We start from the raw sequence: 23,993 nt of genomic DNA on the forward strand, positions 1-23,993 counted from the left end.
AGCGGGTCTGCCGCAGAGGCCAGCAGCTAAGCGAACCCGGAAGCGGTTGCTGGAGGGCACTGTGAGTCGAGCTGGGCCCACGTCTCTGCCCAGTCCCGCGGAGCGACGCGGAGCGGGTCCCAGCGCAAGCGCACGCCCCGGGCGCGTTACGTGGCGCGGGGGTCATGGCAGGGAGCGAGCCGCGCAGCGGAACCAGCTCCTCCCCGCCGCCCCCGAGCGATTGGGGCCGCCTGGAGGCTGCCATCCTCAGCGGCTGGAGGACGTTCTGGCAGTCGGTGGGCAAGGAGAGGACTGTGCGGACGGCCTCCCGAGAGGAGGCGGACGAGGACACCAGCACCTTGACGCAGCTGCCGGTGAGCCAGGGCCGCCGAGGCCGCGGGGGCCTCAAGCTGCGGGCCTCCGCGGTCCCCGCTCCTGCTGCCATTTCAGGCTGTGTAGCCGGGCAGTAGCAGTTGACAGGAACGGCCTTGGTGTTGACCCTGGTCCTCCCCAGCTAGCGAAGGTCACAGGACACCTTGTGGCTGTCCTGCTGACCAGCTAGAGCGCTGCTCTCTTATCTGTCCCTGAGGCAGCCCTGGGTCCCAGGACAGCCTGGACATCCGGGTGAGAAACAGGACTTTCCGACCCAGGGTCAGTTTACGAAATTCTTCCAGCGTTTAGGTTCTCAGCAGCTTTTATCCCCGGCTCAGAGTATTAAACACTCTCCCAGGACGTTGCTGTTACCTAATTGTGTATTAGGATCAAAACTGCCACTTGGTTGAAAGTAAGTGCCTTAAGTTACAACAGGCCACAAAGATTGTACTAGTTATCTAGTGTTAAAACTTTGTAGGCAGATAGAAAAGTGGAGAGAACAGAAATCTCTGAAAATTTCAATTCTGTGTATCATTTGGATTATTGACATCTTGCTCTATTGTTCATCCCAAATTGGAAACTGCAAGATCAGAATGCCTCCAAGGTTCTCCTCCTTTCAGTGTTCTTTGAAACAGTTTAATAAATTATAGATAGGAAATCAGATAACAAATTTCCATTCTTTAATTTGATCTAATGGTAAGATCAGAAATTTGTTCACTTAATAAAGGTTTTATTTTGAAGAATAAGTTATTTCCTTAGCTAATTAACTTAAGTAAATGCTATATCAAAATAGCCATGAGAAGAAATTGCGGAGCTTTATAATTATTTTGCTTGAAAAATAGCAGGACAGTAGTTGGTTTTTCAAGAATGTTTCAGTGTGTCAGAAATTAAAGTGTCCAGTTTTTTTCCTCCTGATGGCATGAAAATTTCTGCAGAAAGTATATATATTTAACTATTAAAACTGCTGACTAGTTCAGTTGACCTCTAGTTGTTCAGTATAATTCTTTGTTAATTGTTCAACTTATCATCAACAATAATTTTCCAAGATAAATTATTTATTCCTTTTTCTGAGCTACTGCTTTCTTCTGTTGCAGATTGATGTCCAGCTATATATTTTGTCATTTCTTTCACCCCATGATCTGTGTCAGCTGGGAAGTACAAATCATTATTGGAACGAAACTGTACGAGATCCAATTCTGTGGAGATACTTTCTGTTGCGAGATCTTCCTTCTTGGTCTTCTGTTGACTGGAAGTCTCTTCCAGATGTAGAAATCTTAAAAAAGCCTATATCTGAGGTCACTGACAATGCATCTTTTGATTACATGGCAGTGTAAGTATCTAGTTTTATGAATTAAAAAGAGATATTCGTTTTCAACCTATAAAGAGTCCACATTTGCTCAGGCCCTGCTATTGATTTTTTGTATGGATTTTGAGTCTTAAGTGTTCTGTTGTCAAAATTAGAGGTTGAGTTAATTGACTTCCTTCATAGACCTTTCAGCTTTAACATTTCTCTGTGGTGCCTAACCAGTATTTTAATAAAAAATACCTAAGCTAAATGGCTTAAAGGAGGAGGTTTATTTTGCTTCAGTTTCAGAGGTTTTAGTCCCTGGTCTATTGGCGCTATTGGTTTAGGGCCTGTGGCTGAACAGTATATCATGGTGGAAGTATAGCAAAGGACACTGCCCACCTCATGGCAGCTGGAAAGCAAAGAGAGAAAGGAAAGCCTGGGGTCCCAATATTACCAGCAAGGGCATAGCCCCAGTAACCTGACTTCCTTCAGTAGGCCCTATCTCCCATTGGTGCCACAGACTGGTGACCAAGCCTTTAGCATATGGGTCTTTAAATTAAAATCCAAACCATAATAGAATGGCAAGAAATAAAACACTTAACATTCTCATTATCTTTGGAACACTTATCTTTTTGTTAAAAAATACTTTTCCAAATTCAGAAAAGGAATGGCCAGAGATGAGAAAGTAGTTTTTTGGCATTGAAGAAAATTATCCTCAAGACTCTGGGAAATAAAATTTTGTTATCATCCAAAAGTAGTTACATTTTTAAATATCATGAATGTGAGAGAATTATTGAACAAAGGCAGTATATTGGATTCTATGGGGGATGCTTTATGTATATTTACTCATTCAGTCCTCATACAACATGAGGGTTTTGTCTTTGTGTTGTGAATGTAGAATTGAGGTTCAAAGAGGTGATGTGATTTGTCTAACGTTTATAAAGAACTATTCAGATTGGAACCCTATCATGCTACCTCAAAGTCATATAATGTTGTTGAATGTAAATATAATCTCCCTTCTTGAGAACCCCAAAGTTAAGGTGTTGTAAAATAAATTTTGTAGTATCTCCGCTTTAGGTAAGAATTGTTTTCCTGGGCTAGAATTAGGAGCTATTGTAGAACTTTTTCTTTTTTTTCCCAGTGCTGAGGACGGAACCCCGGACTTCAGACCTCATAGGGAAGCACTCTGCCAAGGAGTTACTTTTCCAGCCCCCAATAGGATTTTTCTCCCAAATTTTATTAAACTTATTTAGTCTTTCCTTATTTCAATCCATATGCCACTATGTCTCATCAAGCTACTTGATGAAAGTGTACATAATGTATTGTATATAATATCAACAAGTGCCACCTTTTATGTAACTTGTTGGGCAATACCTCTGATTTGCCCCCATAGGCAACCATAGCATCAAGTTTATCTGATGATGTGGAACCATATTTTCCCCAGGGAATAGTAACAATCATAGTAACTGCCATTTGTGATTATGTAATTATTTCTATTCCTTACAACCCTGGGATGTTATTGCTCAACAAAGCAGATGAAGAAAATGGAATTCTAAGTGGCTTAATAACTAGTTAAAGTGGTAAGGCGTGGAGAGGCTACTTGGCTTCAAAGTTAAATTTGTGTGTGTGTGAATTACAAGTTTCATTACTAATAGAGATGATTTTGTTAGCTTAGTAATTGTCTTTGGCAGCTTGATTCATTTAAAGGCTGTGTCATCCAGCTTTCTTTTGTTGTTATAAAATACTTGAGGTAATTATAAGGAAGAAAGATTTATTTCGACTTAGAATTTCAGAGTGCTTGGTAGAACAAAGCTGCTTACTGTGTGGTGGCTAGGAAGCAACGAGATAGACAGAAGGGGGCCTGCTTCCTAATACCCCCTCCCAGGGAATGTTACCCCACCCCAGTGACCTACCTTTCTTCCACTGAGCCCCCAACTCTGCTTCCTCCTAGTAGCACCACAGGCTGGTGACCAGGCCTTTGACAAATGTGCCTTTGGGAGATGTTTCAGATCCAAACAATAACAAAGGGCATTGGGTTCTGTTTCATTTTGGATAACTGTTTTAATAACTGATAAAATTGATTATTAGTTTAGAGGTTTATATGTATTGAAAGAAACTGAATTGTTTCTTTCACATGACTGTTTGCTCGGTTTTCTATAAGGAATGTTTAAGCATTCCCTCTACAGCTAGCTTTTACCAAACTATTACATTTTAAGCTGGTAATAGGAGTAACTAAGAAATTTGTTAATTTTGGTGGCCTTAGTTTGTTTTAAAAAGCGCTTCTCATGAAACTTATACTCTCTGGATAGCTTATTGTCATTGTTTAGCTTATTGTTATGTTTCAGTCTTAGCATTGTTGACATTTTGGACCAGTAGTTGTAGGGGACTGTCTTGTGCATTGTCTGATGTATAGCAGCATCCCTGGCCTCTACTCACTAGATGGAGTAGAGTGGCCCCTTTCTCCTCAGTTGTGCAAACAGAAATGTTTAGATGTTTTCAAATATTACAGAAAGGGGGAATAAAACTTCCTCAGGTTGAGGACAATGAGCTATGTAGTAAATTCTGACCAAATAAATGTTAGACTAAGTGTTCTATGAAAGAATCTAAATGGAAAATGAGAAAGTAAGTAGCCACTTCCTGGGGAGGACTTCCTCAGTGTCTGAACCACTTCCACTCCCACAGCACCTTGTGTTTTTCCCTGCCATGGTAATGTCCTCCTAGTGGATTGGGACTGTATAATACTTATGGTCCTATCCTATGTCCAGCTTGATAATAACATGTGTTCTTAAATGAACAAGTGGCTCAATGTTTTCTGTGTTAATTTCTAATTGTGACAATTTTATACAGTTATAAAATGTGCTGTCCACATACCAGAAGAGCCTCAAAATCCAGCCGTCCTATGTATGGAGCCGTCACCTCCTTTTTACACTCATTAATCATTCAGAATGAACCACGATTTGCTATGTTTGGACCAGGTTTGGAAGAACTGAATACATCTTTGGTGTTGAGCTTGATGTCTTCTGAGGAACTTAGTCCAACTGCTGGTTTGCCTCACAGGCAGATTGATGGTAATTTTATGTCTATAGTACATAATAATTCATATACTTTGAACTTGACTATAGTCTTAAAGGCAAATTAACTCATTTTAATTCTTTAGTAGTAAGGAAATATAGTAACTTGGTGCCCTCCTATAGATCCCACTGGACTGAAACAAATTGTGTAGTTATTGTAAGCAGTAAGTTTCCTCTTAATTCCTTAAATTTGTATAATCCAGAATTTAAGATTATATGAAAGTAAATTACATCTTGTCAGGATATTATATTCAAACAGCAGATATCATGTTTATTTTAAGAAAAAGTTATTATAATAAGACAATCACCATCTATTGCAAAGGATTTTGATATATGTTTGTATATGTAAAAAAAAAAGCTAAATCATCATCTTCCTCTCTATGAAAAAAGTATTTAATTATTTGGAAAGTTAGGATACGTAATGACCAATTTAACTTAGGCTTTACATATTCATTTATTGAGTGCACCTATTAGATGTAGGGATGCAGACATGTAGGGGTTAGGAATGGGATCAGTATGGGGAGAATAACAGCACTTTGGATTATTTTGACTTTGATAACTCTGTGGAAGATCAAAGAAGAGATGCCTATTATAAGCTATCCATTTGAGTAGAAGCTGCATGAGGCCAGGAATCTTGCCATCTTTGTTCTCAACTGTATCTGTGGTGCCAGGCTATAGTAGGCTCTCCATATATGTTTTGTGAATGAATGGCTAAATGGATCACTTTATGCACTCAGGTATTAAGAGCAACATCTGAGCTAGAAATTGAGATTTGGGAGTCAAATGGAGTGTATGTGAACTTGGAAGTTTGGGGGGATAGAGAGGAAGATTATGATCTAGGTGCTGAAATCTTCAGTGAATATTTGGGGGAAGGAACTATTTCTTCATAAATGACATGGTTGAGGAAAACAAGATGGTGCTACAGCTGTGATTCTTAAATGGATGGAGTTTTTAAAGAAAGTTTGTGAGTAATGGTTTAGATATGGTATTGGGAGTAAAGAAACATCATTCCCACCTTATTTACTATGAAGTGTGAGAAAATAAGCAATTTTGTTACTTGAGAGTCCATGGCAAGAGAAGTAGCACCTAGGGGCAGGTCAGTTTCAGGTAAGTCCATTAGATGGGGGGAGCATTTTAAGAAGAGATGGAGGCTATGGTAAAATTTGCCAGTTATAAAATGGAAATTCCATTCTCTAGCAGAAGCTGAAGTATTGCTTAAATATGTAACTCTACTTATGCCATAAACTCTACAAGATCAGAGAAGAAATTTACTTCATTGGTGAATAAGTGCAGGACAGTATTAGGACAGGTTGGACGGAGGTTAGATGTTTTAAAAGGACAATTTGGGGGAGTTAAACTGATGAAACCAAAGTTCAGAAACATGGTAGATTTTTTTATTTCCATGATTTCTTGGTGGAGCACCAAAATTGATGGCTAGAGGACCAGGGTCATGTGGTCTGGGATGGTTGCAGTCCCATTATCCAAGAGTCATGACACTGTTTACATGTGTTGCCTAGAATGGTGACATGAAATGGCATGGCATAGCTTATTTAAACAAACAGATTCATTATATGGCAGAGATTAAAGGTATGGAAGCCTGGAGTTGTCTCTAATGAGCTAAGTAGGGGCCAGATTATGTTAAGATATTATTTCTCTATCTGAAGTGCAGTGAATGACTTTGTAAAGAAGAGATGCAGTTAGATAGATATTATTAAGCAATCTCTTCAGCTGCTATCAGAAGGATAGTTGAAGACAAGAGGATATAGGAGACTGGTTAGACTAAAGGATGCAAGCGAGGATAAAGAGGACAGATCTAAGAGGATGCTTACATAGCAAGAAGAGAACATTAATATAGCAAGAAGAAGAGGTAATTCTCAGAACCCATTTTTCCAGGCAACAAGAAGAAAATCAATCACTGAGTGTTAATCCAGCCAAAGGAAGAAAAAAGGTTAACAAAGAGCGACAAATAACAGTGTCAAATGACTCATATATACAATCTAAAAAAATAAAATTCAGCACCTATTATTCTCAGTCACTGTACTGGGAGTTTTACATATAGGATCTCAGTTAAGTCCCATAATAACTTTAAGAAAAATATATTATTACCATTTTTTTTTTATCAAAATGGAAGTGCTCAAGTACATAGCTCTAAGTAGCAAATTCAGGATTCTAAGCTAAGTCTAACTCAAAATATCAGTATATCTGCAGTTAGTGAAAAATGACATGAAGAACCTAGCAGTTCTTTATTCTCTGTTTGTATTTTTATTGCCATGTGAATAAAAGTTGCATACAGCATCTTCTTCAACTAAACATTGCATTTTATTCCAAAGCTATATATAACTTGTCAGAAGTTTTTTTTTTTTTTTTTTGCTCTTCTTGCTTTCACTGGGTATTTTTTTTTTCAGTTTTATATTTTGCTGTCTTTATTAATGATTTATTTTGATGACTGTGATTTTATACTTTAGGTATTGGATCAGGAGTCAGTTTTCAGTTGAGCAACCAACATAAATTCAACATCCTGATATTGTATTCAACTACCAGGTAAGGTTGACTACTTGGTAGCCCACTTGAAACATTAGGATTGGAACATTTGTGGGGGTTGGAACCTGTTTAGTGTCATAATATGATGTATATTTATTTACATTTTTCTTATAGAAAGGAAAGAGACAGAGCAAGGGAAGAACATACAAGTGCAGTCAACAAGATGTTCAGCTTACAGAGTGAAGGAGATGACCAACAGGGAAACCGGTATGTTGTAATTCCACAGATCCAGAAAGTGTGTGAAGTTGTAGATGGGTTCATCTATGTTGCAAATGCTGAAGCCCATAAAAGTAAGCATTCTCTTATAGTCTTTTAAAAAATACTACTGTATTATTCTGTATAAAACAAATAAGAAAATGTTTTTTTAGTATTTACTGTAGTATCTTGGGAATATGACTGTCAATTTTACTTCTGATTTTATGAGTGTTACTATTAATATTGGATTCACAAGCCTCTTTATATATTAGGATCACCTGGAGAAATTGTGAAACATATAGTTACCCAATTTTTATACAGCTGGTAGATTGCTATTCATAGACTTGGACTATGCCCTGGACACCTATTTTTTATAAGCACCTGGGAAATTCTTATGCATGTCAAAATTTGATACTATAGTTATATAATGTTTTTGGTTGTATGCTTCTGCATTTTTATTATTGATCTTTTTTCTGTGTCTGACTTATTTAAACAATTTATATAGATGACTATGAAAAATTTTACCTTTGTTTTTACCTCAATAGTGGAGGTATGGGAATAGTGTGTAATTAAGTAGATTAATTAATTATGTTGGTGAGTTGATGACATTCTCCATGTATTCTGAATAATTGCCATTTACAATGCTATTTAGTCATGAAGCTATGACATCATTGGGCCATGAGCCAGTATTATAATTTTTCCCAAATCCTTTGTGAACAAGAATGTAAATATATAATAAATATCTGTTATATATTGTTTATATGTAGTGAACACTATTATATGTATAAGTTCTTTAATACATTGTTTTGAATTTCTCCTGAATTTATTTCTCCTATAATCCATTAGGCATGGAAGCTATTATACTTTGCAAATCTAGAGAAATTATTCATAAGAAAATATAAATTATTTTTGTTTTTACTTGGATGTCTATAAAAGGAAAACTTTGAAACAAATATAAGATACATTCATTTATTCAGAAACAGTTGTTGAGGTCAAATGCTATATTTAGTGCTAGAGATAAAATTGAGAACTGAAACAGACACCCTACTTTTATCTAGTTTCCCAGTCTGATTCTTATATTATTCTATAAAACAAGTAGAAATATAAATTTTAAAAAGTTGCAAGAGGGCTGAGGATGTGGCTCAAGCGGTAGCGCGCTCACCTGGCATGCGCGGGGCGCTGGATTAGATCCTCAGCACCATATACAAATAAAATAAAGATGTTGTGTCCACCAAAAACTAAAAAATAAATATTAAAAAATTCTCTCTCTCTCTTAAAAAAAAAAAGTTTCAAGATACAAAGATAATCTGCACTCACCAGCTCTTTTCCAGTGGCCTCCACTAAATGCTCATATGAAGGTTAGTGGTAGGGGCAGGAGGCCTATGAGTTACCCTCCTTTATGATACAGTCAGGCATGTGATGATTAGCTGCTATTAAAGGATAGGTATATCCTCCTGTTTTCTATATTCCTTTGTAATAAAAGCCAAAGCTCTCTGCTACCAGGATGGGATTAGAAATCCCCCTGCTTGTTGATTCCTGGCAGAGGTTAACTGTTGCTGCAGAGAAATGAAGAAGCAAAAGCATTCTGCCCCAGGGGCTGGATAGGAATCCCCCCTTTATTAAGGATTCTGCATTTATAAAAGTTATGTTTGCTGATTCTGGGGGAGGACAGGAAGTTTGCACTGAAGACTTTTCTACCAATATAGGGCAGAATTTACTAGACATGCCAGAACACCAAAAAAGCTTCTACCACTGAGGCTCAAGTACACAGGGTCTACCCACGACTGAGGCTGGTGCAAGAAAACAGAAGTCTCAGCAGCCCTACCAAGTAACAAACAATAATAACTACTTCAGGGGTTGAGGGAAGGGTGTGGAGAGGCTTTCTCCCCTTCCTCCTTAGTTGCATAGGTATGAAGATCTAAAAGCTGAGGGGAAAGCAAAAACTCTGAAAAGAGAAACTTACATTCCAGTTCTTGCACTAAGAACAAGGTAGCAGCAGTCCTACTCTGTAATGACTGACTGGTTTGACCCAAATCACTGCTTACCAGAAGGAGGAGGAGGAGAAAGATGTGGGGACAGGAAGGAGGAGAGGGAGAGGGAGAAGAAGGAGTAGAAGGAGCAAACATGTTTCTGGGAGTAAATCCTCTTTACTGCAGTCTACTGCTCTTCTACATAAAACATCTAATATTAAATCTAAAACTCCTAAGACAAAAACAAACAAAAAATCAAAGCAGGATGCGGTGTCATGTGCCTGTAGTTCTAGCTACACAGGAGGCTGAGGTGGTAGGATCACTTGAGCTCAGGATTTCAAGACAAGCCTGGCCAACTACCAATACTCCTTCTCAAAAGATTAAAAAATAAATAATAAATAAATAAATAAATGTCAAATTATCAGTAGATACGGCAGCCAGTTGAGTCAGACCCAGAGACAGACTGTATGCTGGCACTCTCAGAAAGGGACATTAAAATAATTATGATTAATGTGTTAAAAGATATAAAGGAAAAGTTGAACAATATGTGTGAACAGATGAGAATTTTCAGCAGAAAAAAGGAAGTTATTTTGTAAAAGTAAAATAAGAATGGTAGAGATAAAAATATAGTAAACAAGTGAACAGTTCTTTCAGTGGGTTTATCAACAAAGGAAAGAAATAGTGAACCTGAAGATAGGTCACTGAGAATTCAAGTTAAAACACAAAGTGAAAAAATAAAAATAAAGTAAGAAACAGAAGCATCTGAGAGCTGGGAAAACCTATCTAGTGATCTAACTTAGGCATCGGCAAACTTCTTCTTAAAAGAATAGGTAGTTAGGAAGGAAGAGGTGATGGGAATAGGAAAGACAGTAAAATGAATTGGACATAACTTTCTTGTGTTCATATATGAATACATGATCAGTGAAACTCCACATCATATACAAACAAGAATTGGGTCCTAATTAGAATAAGGTATACTCCGTATATGTATAATATGTCAAAATACATTCTATTGTCAAGTATATTTAAAAAGAACAAATAAAAAATGCCTTTCAAAAAAATCCTGCTTTGATTTTTTTTGTCTTAAGAGTTTTAGATTTAATATTAGATGTTTTATGTTTTAGGCATATGAGTTATATAATTTTTCTCACTCAAGTTTGCTGTTTTAGTGTGAAAGCAGTTATAGACAACATTTAAATGGATAGATATGGCTATTTTCCAATCCAAATTTATTTGCCAAAACAGATCTGCAGAATGTAGTATGCTAACTCTAGTTTAACTTTTGTGCAATTGGAGCCTCAAAATGTAAAAGGAGAAAAAATAGGAAAAAAATAAAATTTTGAATAATGACCAAAATTATTTCAAAATAGCTAAAAGACAAAAAACCACAGATTAAAGATGCTCAGAGAACTCTGAGCCAGATAAGTACAAAGAGAATTACATATTAATCAAACTGATGAAAACCATAAATAAATAAAATATCTTGAAGGCAGTCAAGAAAAAAAGTAAATATACATATAAAAGACTGGAGGTAACAATGACAGCAAACTTCCTGACAGAATTACTGCAAGACAAGAATGCAACAGAGAAAAAAATATCCAATATTCAGCAAAATTATTTGTTCAAAAATGGAGCAAATAGAGGCTTTTTCAGAAAAGAAGTTGAATGTTTTAGTTCCTTCGTGTTGCTATGAAAGAATACCACATACTGTCAAATTTATAAAGGACAAAACACATTTTGTAGAGTTCTGGAAGCTGAGAAATTCAACATCAAGGCACTAGCCTCTGAAGTCTGGTGAGGACCTTCTTGCTGTATTTCACCATATGGAGAGTGGAAGGGAAAGTGGAACAAATACGATGTCCTCACATAGCAGAAAAACAAAACAAAGAGAACCCTCTCCCATAAACCCTTGTTATGCTGACATTAACTCATTCAGTAGGGCAGAACTCTGAATATCCCTGCCACCAAAGTCTCTACCTCCCAAGACACTTGCACTGGAGATTAAATTTCCAACACATGAATTTTGGGGGACACATTCAAGCCAAGCACTGAGAAAATTCATCGCCAACAGATCTGCATGATAAAAAATCTTAAAGGAACCTCTGCAGACCAAAGAACATGACACCAGATAAAAATTTGCATCTATAAGTAGAAACAATACAGTTGCATATCTGATATTTTTTCTGATTTAATTTTTCATAATTATTTAAAGGAAAAATATTGGATTATGGATATATGCTATTTTAAAGTAAAGTATAAGATAATAGAACATAGGCAAAATTGAAGTATATTATTGGGTGTTTCTTCTGTATGTATAATCATATTGTATTACTTAAAGGTAAATTATTACAATTTAAAAATGTTTATTGTATGGCTGGGGATGTGGCTAAGTGGTAGAGTACTACTTGCCTAGCATGTGTGAGGCCCTAGGTTCAATCCCCAACACCTTATCAACAACAGAAAATGACTATAGATCCTTGATCAACTACTGAAAGTTTTTTTAAAAATTTTTTCTATTGTAGATGGATACAATATCTTTATTTTGTTTATTTATTTTTATGTGGTGCGGACAATTGAACCCAGTGGCTCACACGTGCAAGGCAAGCACTTTACTGCTGAGCCGCAACCCCAGCCCCATGAAAGTTTAACAGAGTTATAACTAAGTAACCAATAGTGAAATCTTTAAAAAACAAACAAACAAAACTCAACCACGAAAGAAGGCAGGCAAAAAGGGAAAAATGAACTAAGAACTGATGGGAGAGTCAAATCCAAGAAGGAAATACTAGATTTAAATGTACCATATTGATAGATAGTTACATTACATCTTTTATTCATTTTCAGTTGTATATAACAAACTACTTCAAACAACACCTGGTAGCTCACAGTTCTGTATAACAGAAGTCTAGGCAAGGTAGGAGTAGGTTTTCTGCTTATGGTCTCATGGACTGAAGTTAGAGTACAGATGGACTACATCCTTGTCTTGAGGCTCTTGGGAAGAATCCACTCCCAAGGTCACTTGAGTTAATGGCTAAGTTCAGGTGCTCATTGTGAAAGAACTGGAGTCCTTGTTTTCTGGCTGGCTGGCAGCTGAGGCTGCTCTCATCTTCTAGAGGCCACCTACATTCCTTGCCCTGTATTCCCTCCCATCTTCAAATCCAGAATCTCTCTTCATCCTGTCTCACTGGGAAGAACCCCTCATAAAGGCTTACTAATTAAGCTCAGCCTCTTCTTTGCTAAAGTCAACCGTGTCCTAAAGCTTAGCAATATCTCTTCATATTTGCATGCTTCTCCACCACTCAAGGGAAAAGGGTTATGCAAGGGTTATAGGGTCATTTGAGAATTAAGATGCTTAATTCTAAGTATCTTAACCTAAAATGTAAACACTCCAATAAATGATAATCAATTTGAATTAAAATATTGGACCAAATATATGCTAAAATTTTGAAATTAAGACTTTTGAGGGCTGAGGTTGTGGCTCTGTGGCAGAGTACTCATCTAGCACACATGAGGCACTGGGTTCAATCCTCAGCACCACATAAAAATGAAATAAAGATTTTGTGTCCACCTACAACTAAAAAATAAATATTAAAAAAAAGACTTTTGGAAGAGAAAGGACAGTGACAGCTACAGAATTTGTGAGGGAAAATATCTATATAAAAGATATTTACATTTAAACTCTAGATACTTCCAAACAGTATTGTGATTTTTTTCCCTCCTTTGGCTTAACCTAAATTCCTATCCTTGAAAGATTCCTTAATCTAATTTTATGACAAAGCAATAAAGCCCAGAAAGAGGCATTTTGGTCTGGAGCTTGGTAAAGTTTTTTCCCTTATTTGGTTCATTTTAAATTTAATTTTATGATTTTAAAAATCATTAGAGGTTATATAAATTAAAGGTTTTGATTTACATTTCTTAGGACATGAATGGCAAGATGAATTTTCTCGCATCATGGCAATGACAGATCCAGCTTTTGGATCTTCAGGAAGACCAATGCTGGTTTTATCTTGTACTTCTCAAGCAGATGTAAAAAGAATGCCCTGTTTTTATTTGGCACATGAGCTGCATCTCAATCTTCTAAACCACCCATGGATGGTAAGGTCTTAACTTCTTTGGTGACAAAAATATCATTTTCACTCTATTATCTATTTGATTTTTGTATTAGTTTTCTGTTATTGTAACAAATACCTGAGATAATCACTTAGAAGATCTCTCTCACAGTTTTGTAGGTTTCAGTCCAGGGTCAGTTGTTCATGTTGCTTTTGGGCCTGTGGCCTGGCAGTAGATCATGGTGGAAGTACATGGCAGAGGATACTCATCCACCTCATGGCCAGGAATGAAACAGAAAAAGGAAGACATTGGAATCCCAATATCCCCTCCAAGGGCATGTCCCCAGTGATAAGAAGACTTCCTACTAGGCCTCAACTCCTAAAGGTTCTTTCTATCACTTTGCAGTAGTACCATGGCCTAGCAACTAAGCCTTTGAAATTTGGGGGTCACTTGTCCAATTAATAAAAGTTTTATCCTTTCACATTCATCCTCTTCTATGAAACAGCATTTTAAAGTCAATTTTAAGAGCTTTATTGATGGGAGATGTTTGAATTGTATTAATATCTCAGTTAGCCAATTGTTCCCCACTTTCCTCTCCTGTCACAGAAACAGAGATAGTAATTGGGTATGGTTCGGGATGCATGAAGCCCTGGGTTTGATCGCAGCATTGCAAAAAAAAAAAAAAAGACAAAACAAACAGGTTTCTGAATATAGTTTATTACTTTGCAAAGTTTATTTTAATCTTGGAATTCTTTCTTTGAATGAAACCTGACATGAAAACCTATGAGACAACAGGTAAAGAAACGATAAAGTTGGAAATGTTTTCATGGAAAATGTTAGCAGATTTTATTCCATCTTCCCTCATATCTTCCCTGGAGCTCCAGAGACTCTTTGGAACGTGTATTGAAGACTTCCAGAATAGTGGGAGTTTTAGCTCTACTAGTCAGAGGAGTAGCTATTTCCCAGACTCTTTTTATTTAAAAAATATATTTTTAAACTAATACTAACATGAAAATTATACTCATTAATGGGTACCATGTAATGTTTTAACACAAGTATGCATTGTATAATGTTTAAATCAGGTTAAACATATCATTCTTTTCAAATGTTCTTTATAATGAACACATTCAAAATCCATTCTTTTAGCTTTTTGAAATGTAGAACACATTCTTGTTATTTGTCATCACCCTACTATGCTGTAGTGTGCAGGCCGGAACTTCTTACTTGTATCTAATTGTAGCATAGCATCAATTGCTAAATCTTTCCCCATTCCTCCCTATCCATACTATCCCCAGCTTCTAGGTCTATTCTCAACTATGAGATTAAATTATTTTAGATTCCACATGTGAGATTATGTAGTTGTTGTCTTTCTGTGCCTGGTTTATTTCGTGTAACATGATCTCAGTTCATGTTGTCACAAAGGACAAGATTTCATTTTTTATGGTAGAATAGTACTCTGTTATATGCATATATCACATCTTTATCATTTATTAGTTGACTCTAAATGTGTTGGCAGTCAAGACTAGTACTTCAGTGAACATGGGGGTGCAGATATCTCTGACATACAGATTTCCTTTCCTTTGGATATATTTGCAGGGGGATTGCTGGATCATGTAGTAGTTCTATTTTTAATTTTTTGAGGAACCTACATGCTGTTTTCTTAAACTTATATTCCTAGGAACAGTAAGTCAAGGTTCCCTGTTCTCCACCCATTGTAGAAATCTTTTACTTCCTTAATTAAATTGATTCCTTTGTATATATTTTTTTAGCTATTGCAAATGAGAGTCCTTTAATGATTCTTTACTCAGAAATCTCATTATTGGTATATAAAAATGCTGTTGATTTTTGTATGTTGATTTTATATCCCTCAATTTTACAGAATTCTTTCAGCATTTCTAATGATCATATAGTGGAGGTTTTAGGTTTTTCTATATATATAGAACTATATCATCTACAAATTGGAATAAATTGAATAAATGGGAATAAATTGACTTGTTCCCTTCTTATTTGCAAGGATTTTATTTTAAAAAAATTTTAAATTTATATCTCTTGCCTAATTGCTTTGGCTAAGCCTTTCATTGTGTTATTGAATAAAAGCCTTCTAGTACTATGTTGATAAGAGTGGGCATCTTTGTTTTGTTCCAGATTTTAAAGGAAAAGCTGAAACTTCAGTGTAATGTTGGTTGTGGGTTTGTTATGAATAGCTTTTATTATACTGAGGATGATCGTTCTATACCTAATTTGTTCAGTTTTTATCATGAAGAGATGTTGAATTTTATTGAATGTTTTTGTGTATCTATTGCATAATCATATGATTTTTGGGTTTTTGATATGATGCAATATATTTATTGATTTATATATTTTGAACCATCTTTGCATTCCTGGGATAAATCCCACTTGATCATAATGAATAATCATTTTGAGGTGCTATTGAATTCAATTTGCTAGTGTTTTATCAGGAAATTTTCCATCTTTTTTCATTAGATATTGATCTACAGTTTTCTTTTTCTTATTGTTTTCTGCATGTCTGGTTTTGGTATTAGGCAGTGCTTGTCTTGTGGTTTAGAAGAATTCATTCCCTTTCAATTTGTTGAAATAGTTTGAAGAGAGTTGGTTCTTCCTTAAAAGTTTTATCGACTTTAGGAGTAAAGCCATCTGATCCTGGGCTTTCCTTTGTTGGAAGACTTTTCAGTACTGATTTAATCTCAGTGTTCATTATTAGACTGTTTAGATTTTCTATATCTTCATTGTTCAATTTTGGTTGATTTTATGTGTTCAGAAGTTTGTCTATTTCTTTAGATTTTCCAATATGTTGGCATATAGTTGTTGTATTTCTGTGGTATTAGTTATAATCGTCTCTCATTTATTTATTTGCATCTTAGAGAAAAGATACAAGAAAATATTTTTTATCTAAGTATTCTATAAGACAGCACTTGAGTAACTTACCCAAAATTTATTGAGATATTCTAAATTCTTTTTGTTAAAGTGTCTAGAAAATATCCCTCAACATCACAGGATTTTGGACTCAATTTATCACTAACAACATTCTCTCTTATCTGCTCATAGGTCCAGGATACGGAGGCTGAAACTTTAACTGGTTTTTTGAATGGCATAGAGTGGATTCTTGAAGAAGTGGAATCTAAGCATGCAAGATGATCCTTCTTTTAGACCTTGGGAACTGAAACCATTTGAAATTTGTCACTAAGGTCATTATGTGTATATTTTCTCAGACAACTACCTTTGTCCTACCTTTTGTAGGTGGGCTTTATATTGTACAGCTACAACAGTTGTATTTTTATATTATGTTTACTTTTTACCTTAAATCAATTACAAGAAGAGTTTCAATCCTAGTATTTAGCCCCAAATGAACCTTTAAATTTTTTGATAAATTTTATATTTTATGTCTTTACAAAAACATTAAATTCTGGAAAAAAATAAGCCTGTATTACACTTATTCCTTGTGGTTTCTATACTTTTCAGTACAAAGATTTTCCTAGAGGGAAATAGCAAATTTTCTAAGCTTCCCAGAAGGTCTTTTCAAGAACTCATAACTAGTTATCAGAAAGGAAGCTTTTTGTTATCCATTTTTAATAGTTCCACTTTATAAAGAATAAAGCTTTTACTAGAACTATATTTAATATTATGACCATACAAACTCTCTTCTTTTCTGAAATAGTAGAGAGCAAGATAATATTTAATACTAGTTCAGTGAAAAACAGCTTTACTTGGCAGTTATTATTTTCAAATAATTTTAAATGATGTTATGGTACTAGGTTAAATTTTATTTCATATCTATAGAGAAAACATTCCAGAGACTTACATGTATATTATTGCCTTCTACAAACTGCTTGCATTTTGCAGAGGAAACACCCTACTATCTTATTAGAACTGGAGGATTTTAATATTTTATTAAAGGGAGCATAAATATCTACATGTTATTTATGTAAATTCTATATTTAAATTAATTTCTGTTTTTGGAGAGAAAATTTGTGACATATAATTGCATTTAGTGCATTTAGTCTTTTTTAGCAGACCCACTCTCCAAATAACCCATTGACCTATTAATCCAATCATTAGGACAGAGCCCTAATCATCCCTTAATGATCTCACTTGGTCATACTTCTTAATATCTCATAATGGAGATTATATTTCAACATGAGTTTCACAGGAGACAGACCATATTAAAATTCCTAGCAGTGATATTATTCTAATTTTTTAGGTGAAGAAATTGAGACAGAAAAGTGAAGAATTCTGTTATAATTCAGTTCATGCCATTGTGTATCTAGTAGAGAGGTCGTGGAGCCTGAAAATCTCTTCACTTAAGTAAAAAAGAGCTATAAGCTATTACAATCGTGAATTAAAAAGTGATTTCCTGAATTCTATGTTTCACTAAATTCTCATCATTTCCCTAGTAGCACTATCTAGGATGACTAAAAGTAAAAATAATTATATATGCAACCTCTGGAGAGCAAGATACAAATTCCAGCCATGCCAACTCTTTATCTGTATGACCATGAAGTCTTAAATTCTGAATCTCAATTTTCTCATGTACAGAAGGAGGATCACTGTGTTTACCTTGGACTTAAGTTTTACCTTTACCAAGAACTGCCTGTAAGCATCTTGGGAAATAACTTCTCCTCTGTGGGAAGGCTTCAGTTTGACACTAACATGCTCAGTGTTTATGGATTTTTCAGTGTCATTCTCTGAAATTATTTCCTCCTGTGTGACAGCTGTTTCATAGGTATGTTTAACTAGTCATGGAAAAAATAAGCATCAGTGTTTAATCACCCAAATGCTATTATATTACCACTATTGAAAAGTAATGTGAAAAATGTGCACCCCTCTAAATGGTGTATGAACTACATGTATTAATTAGTAAGTGTGGTCTAAGTTGTGTCCTAACAAATTCATATATTAAAGTCTTATCTCCCTGTATACCTCAGAATGTGACTGTATTTATAGATAGGACCTTTAATTAGGAGGTATGTATGGCACATTGGTAGGCACTAGTCCAATGTGACTGATGTCCTAGTAAGAAGGAGAGGCACCAGAGATGACAGTGCACAGAGGAAAGACCACACGAGGGCAAAGCAAGAAGACTGCCTTTTGCGAGCAAAAAGGAGGGGCCTGAGAGGACATCAGATCTGCTGACAATTCAGTCTTGGACTTCTATCCTGCAAATCTGTGAGAATTTCTGTTCTTTAAAATAGTCTATAGTATAATTGTTATGGCATCCCTAGAAAACTGATACCATAATTAAATGCTATTTTGTAATGATCTTAGGCTGTTATTTTGTAGAAATTATATAGAAGTCCTTATTAATATATCAAGGTATTCAGTTCTGCAACTGCAATTAAATTAAGCACATGTTAAGGGAATATTTTATTTATATTCAAGGAATATAATTTTCCATTTTATTGTTGAAATAATTTTCCTAAACTATGAGAATATCTCATAATGGAGATTATATTTCAACATGAGTTGAAATATAATCTATGTAATTCCTCTACTGAGAAACTTTCAATGGTTCACCATTTCTAGGATAAGGACCTAATCTGAAATCATTGTAGAAAAGAGAAGCTTTATCATTTTTTATTACTTTTAGTAACATAGTAATGTGTATAGCTTGTGAAATTATGATTATTACCATGATGATGGACTGTATTTGAGACGACCTCTCAAAAGGTTCAATTTCTTCAAGATCCATAGCACCTCCTAGTACTATTACTGGAGACTAAGACTTTACACATGGACCTTTAGAGAACACTATCCATATTCCAACCATAGCATAGGCCATTCTGTTTGAGAAATTTTTAACAATACAACTATGTAAAGAAATATCAAGTGAGAATTATAAAAATGACTATTTTTTTCTGTTTTGTTCCTTCCTTACTTTATTTTTATCAGTAAAAGCAGTGGTTGGCACATAGTGAATGCTGGGTAGATATTTTTAGAATGAATGATAAGTGAATAAATAAATGTAGCCATGAAAAATAATGCTTTAAGGGATGAGGAAATATCAGAGGAAGGTACATTTTTCAGTTGTTCTGTGTCTGGGATTCGCTGCTTACCAGGAAAGTGCGTGAGAGGGAATTCAATATCAGAATCACAGAGACACAGAAATTTGGGTATTTTGAAGAGCCAGGCCAGTAGTGCCAGTGGGAAACTGTTCACCAAAGAGGGGAAGGGTGACACAGGCAAAAAGAGAGAAAAGCTATGGAAAAAATTGGCATGGGGAACCTATGGAATAGAGAGGCAGTGTGATCTTAACTGACCCAGAAGCAGCATGTAGAGTTAGTGTTTGAAAAGTACTCTGTATTTCTTTGTTGGCCAGTGGAGCTGAGGTGGGGAACCATCTCAAAGTGGCCACATGTTAGCTTTCTGCTGCTGGAGCCCAAGAGATCGTAACAAGTGGTATCAGACTGTCCCAGCAAGTGCCTGCTGTGAGGTACAGAGTGTGCCTGGCAGGATTTGACTGAGATGGGGAAAAAAAGGATTGTGTCCAGGGAACTCAGGCTAGGGATACAGAGCAGAGTGTGGCTTGCTTGCCCTTTGGGTCTGGCAGCTTGTGGGATCAGTGAGAGAAAACCCAGAATCTTCACAGGTGGGCACATTTTACTTGGGACCTGGTCCTGCCATGACCACATTTGTGGGTGGTGGAAAGTGAGAGACCTGCAGAGTTAGTTGCTCTCTCCTACAAGTGCAGTTCTCAGGAGGCCCCTGAAGTTCTGATATTTCCCAGCATAGATGGATACCTGCTTGGCAATAGAGTGGGTGAAGCTTTTCTTTCTAGAGCAGATACTGCTGGCAAAATTACAAGGTCAATCAGGGCTAAACACTAGCTGTTGGACTTCACATTTAGAACTCTACATCAGCCCTGCCCTGGGAGTGCATTTTAACTAGTTTGACCAGACAAAACTCCAATTTTCACTACTTCCCATTCTGTCCTACCTTATATTGATGAGGAGGGAAGCTGAGAGCTTTTACAACCAACTTCAGTTCCAGGCCACTCCAGCCGGCAGCTTAGTGAGCAACTGAACAAGACAGGTTTAGCAATACCCAGCCATTGCTCTGTCTAAGAGCTGTACACAGTCCAAGAAAAAACAGAACAAAGGGAAGTAGGCAAGGGTAGTGAACATCCATTCTTCTCAACAGTTTTGACTACCTCAGTGGAGAACAGTGCCTTTATTTTTCGCTAAGATTTTTTTTCCCTTCTTTTCTGTATTGTGTGTGTATGCACGTGCACACACACATGCATTCTTGCTGTGCTGATTTGTTTGTGGATACATATATATGTATATGTGTACTTTTCATCTCTTCATTTTTATCATTTTTTTACCCATTTGTTATTTCATCTTATTTTGACTTTAGAGGGTTAGGGGTTTTTGTTTGTTTTGGTTTGACTTTTTATTTTATTTTTGTTTCTCTTATCACTCCTTCTCTCCTTTCTTCCCCTCCAATAGCCGATTTCTCTCATTCTCATTTTATTTGTTTAGTTACTTCTTTAAAAATTTTTTTAAGTTGTAGATGAACACAATATCTTTATTTCATTTATTTATTTTTATGTGGTGCTGAGAATTGAACCTAGTGCCTCACACATACCAGGCAAGTGCTTCACCACTGAGCCACAACCCCAGCCCATATTTAGTTATTTTTTTACTCCCTCTTTTATATATATATATATATATATATATATATATATATAGCCATCACTTGCTACCTCCTTCTTGCTTTTCCTCTGTTTACTTTTTTAATACTTGAAACTTTTGCCTTCATATTCCATTTTCTTTTCTCTTAATAAACTGTAATTTTACTATCTTTTAGAACTATTTCATTTCTATAATTCCTGCCTCTACCGTTCATGGTATTGTGGTTGTTAGTACTATGGAGGGAGTAGTTAATACCTGGTCTTTGTTTTCATGCTAGATATAATTCATGACGTGTTGATGTTGCTGTTGTTAAATGCTGACCCTGCTATTTCTCTTTTAGTAGCAATTGGTGTTGTTGATGTCATAGTAGGCACAGATCAGTTATCGTAATTCTGTATAATGATCAGTACTCCACAACTCAGCCAAGTGACAGCACACCTTGCTCCACACACAAACCATCCATGACGAAGCTTCAACAATACTTTAACACATACACTAGGGAGACAAAACTCCTAAACCAATGACCAGGCCCCAAATAGGAATGGAAAGAAGGGGGTCTTGGACATTTACTCCTCAGCAAAATCAAAGAAAGATTCCAGAACAATAGATAAGGTGAATCCATAGTGTTGCAGTAGTCCTCCAAGAATGAATTAAACTAGCAGTTCTGCGGTAGCAAACTAAATGGCATTAGCATTTGAAAATAACACTTGGATTACATTTAGGCTATGTGTTGGGACTAAGAGATACCCACAACATAGGACTTATTACAAAAAAGATAACTATACACCAAAAGACATTCTCACAGAGGAGGAAAAGAAATCCATCTTAATATGCAAGTCCAAGACCTCTAATAACATGAGGAAACAGGTAAACAAGTTTCCTCCCACAATTTATAATCCCCAAACAAAGGAACACACAGACATGAAAGAGAATTAAATTCCATAGAGAGATTATAAAAGTTATTAAGATTATTAATGAATATCTAAAATATATTTTAAGAAATAAATCAGGAGACCAAATACAAGAGGTGAAAGACCATTTCAATAAAGAGATTAACATTCTAAAACCAATCAACTCCTAGAAATTACATGATGAATCAGATAAAAAATTCACTTGAAAGTATCACCAAGAGATGAGATTACATAGAAGACAGAACTTCAGGCTCCAGAAACAGGGTATAAGAATTGGAACACTCAGTAGACATTAAAGAAGAATAAAGACCATGATTAGAATATACGAGAACTCTAGACAACATTAAGAGGCCAAACGTAAAAACCATTGGGATAGAAGAGGGCATAGTGATACAGGCTAATAACATTAAGAAAATTTTCAGTGAAATAATAGAAAATTTTCCAAGCCTAAGGAATGAGATGGCCATCCACATACAGGAGCACGTAGAACCCCAAACAGAGAAGATAAACAAAACAAAACAAAACCAAAAAAAACCAAAACAAAACAAAAAAAAACCTCTCCAAAACACACATCAAATCAAAATAACTGACATAGAGAATAGGGATAAAATTTTAAAACCACAAGAAAAAAAAAACATCAGGTCACATTTAGAGGTAAAACAATAAGGCTTACTTCTGATTTCTCAACTCAGACTCTAAAATCCATGAAGACTTGGGTGAGATAATCCAAGCTCTGAAAGAAAGCGATTGCTGGTCAAGATTGCTATATTCAGCAAAGATGTTGTTCAGAATTGAAGAAGAAATGAAAACTTTCCACCATAAGGATAAACAAAAGAATTCATGGCCATTACTTTAGTACTGTAGAAAACACTCAAATTTTACAGACAGAACTCAAAAACAAACCCAAGTGCTCTTAAATGGATGAAGCTCTTCAGAAGAGCAATTAGGTAAAATAAAATTAAGAACAAATTAAATGTATGGCACAAACCCTAATGAATGGAAATAATAAACATCTCTCCAGAGTAGCTCTGAATATAAATTGTCTCAACTCTCCAATTAAAAGACTGTCCATGATAAATTGAAAAACAAGGATCAACCATATACTATTTTCAAGAAACTCATAGGAAAAGACATCCTCAGGCTAAAAGTAAAAGGATGGAAAAAGATGTTACATGCAAATGGAGTTCATAAACAAGCAGGAGTAGCTATTCTCATATGTGACCAGGCAAATTTCAAGCAAAAATTAATCAGAAGAGACAAAGGAAGGCCACTACATGCTTTTAAAGGGAACAATCCAGATGTCGGGGATTGAGGGGAAGGCAGAAAGGGAGGGAAAGGGGAAGAACTGGGGAATGAATTTGACCAAATTATGCTATATAAACATGTGAATATATCATAAAGAATTTCACATTTATGTATCACTGTAATTCATCAATTTAAAAGGTAACAAATATATAGAAGAAAGACCAATAGAGAAAAGAAAGGGGAGCAGGAGGAAGCAGAAGGCAAAGTACTAGGGATTTAAATGGAGCAAATTATGCTATATGCATTTAAAAATATGTTAAATGAACCCCACTATTGTGTATAACTATAATGCACTAATAAAAACATGAAAATAGGGCTGGGTTTGTAGCTCAGTGGTAGAGTGCTTGCCTAGCATGTGTGAAGCCCTCGGTTCGATCCTCAGCACTACATAAACATGAGTAAATAAAATAAAGATATTGTATCCATCTACAACTACAAAAATATTTTTTAAAAAACACAAAAATAATGCTTTGAAATAATACTTAAATCCATTAAAATGTTCATGATGTGATCATCCATTCAATTTTACTGAATTCTCTACTTAAAAGGAATTAATATTTGAAGAATGCATTCGCTTTTTGATAAATAAACATATTAAAAATTTAGTGATTGGTAGGTCATGTACCTGGATGTTGCCATAGGGGTGAAAAAGAGGGCAATATCCT

The 23,993-nt window shown here is 35.7% G+C and overlaps 1 protein-coding gene across 1 annotated transcript; it reads left to right on the plus strand.

The window, feature by feature from the left end:
* Positions 1-85: 85 nt before the first annotated feature.
* On the plus strand, positions 86-18,398 carry Fbxo4 (F-box protein 4). The gene is made up of 7 exons (XM_046468271.2): positions 86-353; positions 1,446-1,681; positions 4,487-4,707; positions 7,176-7,251; positions 7,366-7,541; positions 13,333-13,508; positions 16,530-18,398. Exons 1-7 carry the CDS (start codon positions 165-167, stop codon positions 16,617-16,619), a joined length of 1,164 nt encoding a protein of 387 aa, XP_046324227.1. The 5' UTR covers positions 86-164; the 3' UTR covers positions 16,620-18,398.
* The last annotated feature ends 5,595 nt before the right edge of the window (positions 18,399-23,993 follow it).

The sequence above is a fragment of the Marmota monax genome, unplaced genomic scaffold (genome assembly GCF_021218885.2).
Source record: "Marmota monax isolate L192 unplaced genomic scaffold, Marmota_monax_Labrador192_F-V1.1 WCK01_AAM20220418_F8-fsc00120, whole genome shotgun sequence".
NCBI lineage: Eukaryota > Metazoa > Chordata > Mammalia > Rodentia > Sciuridae > Marmota > Marmota monax.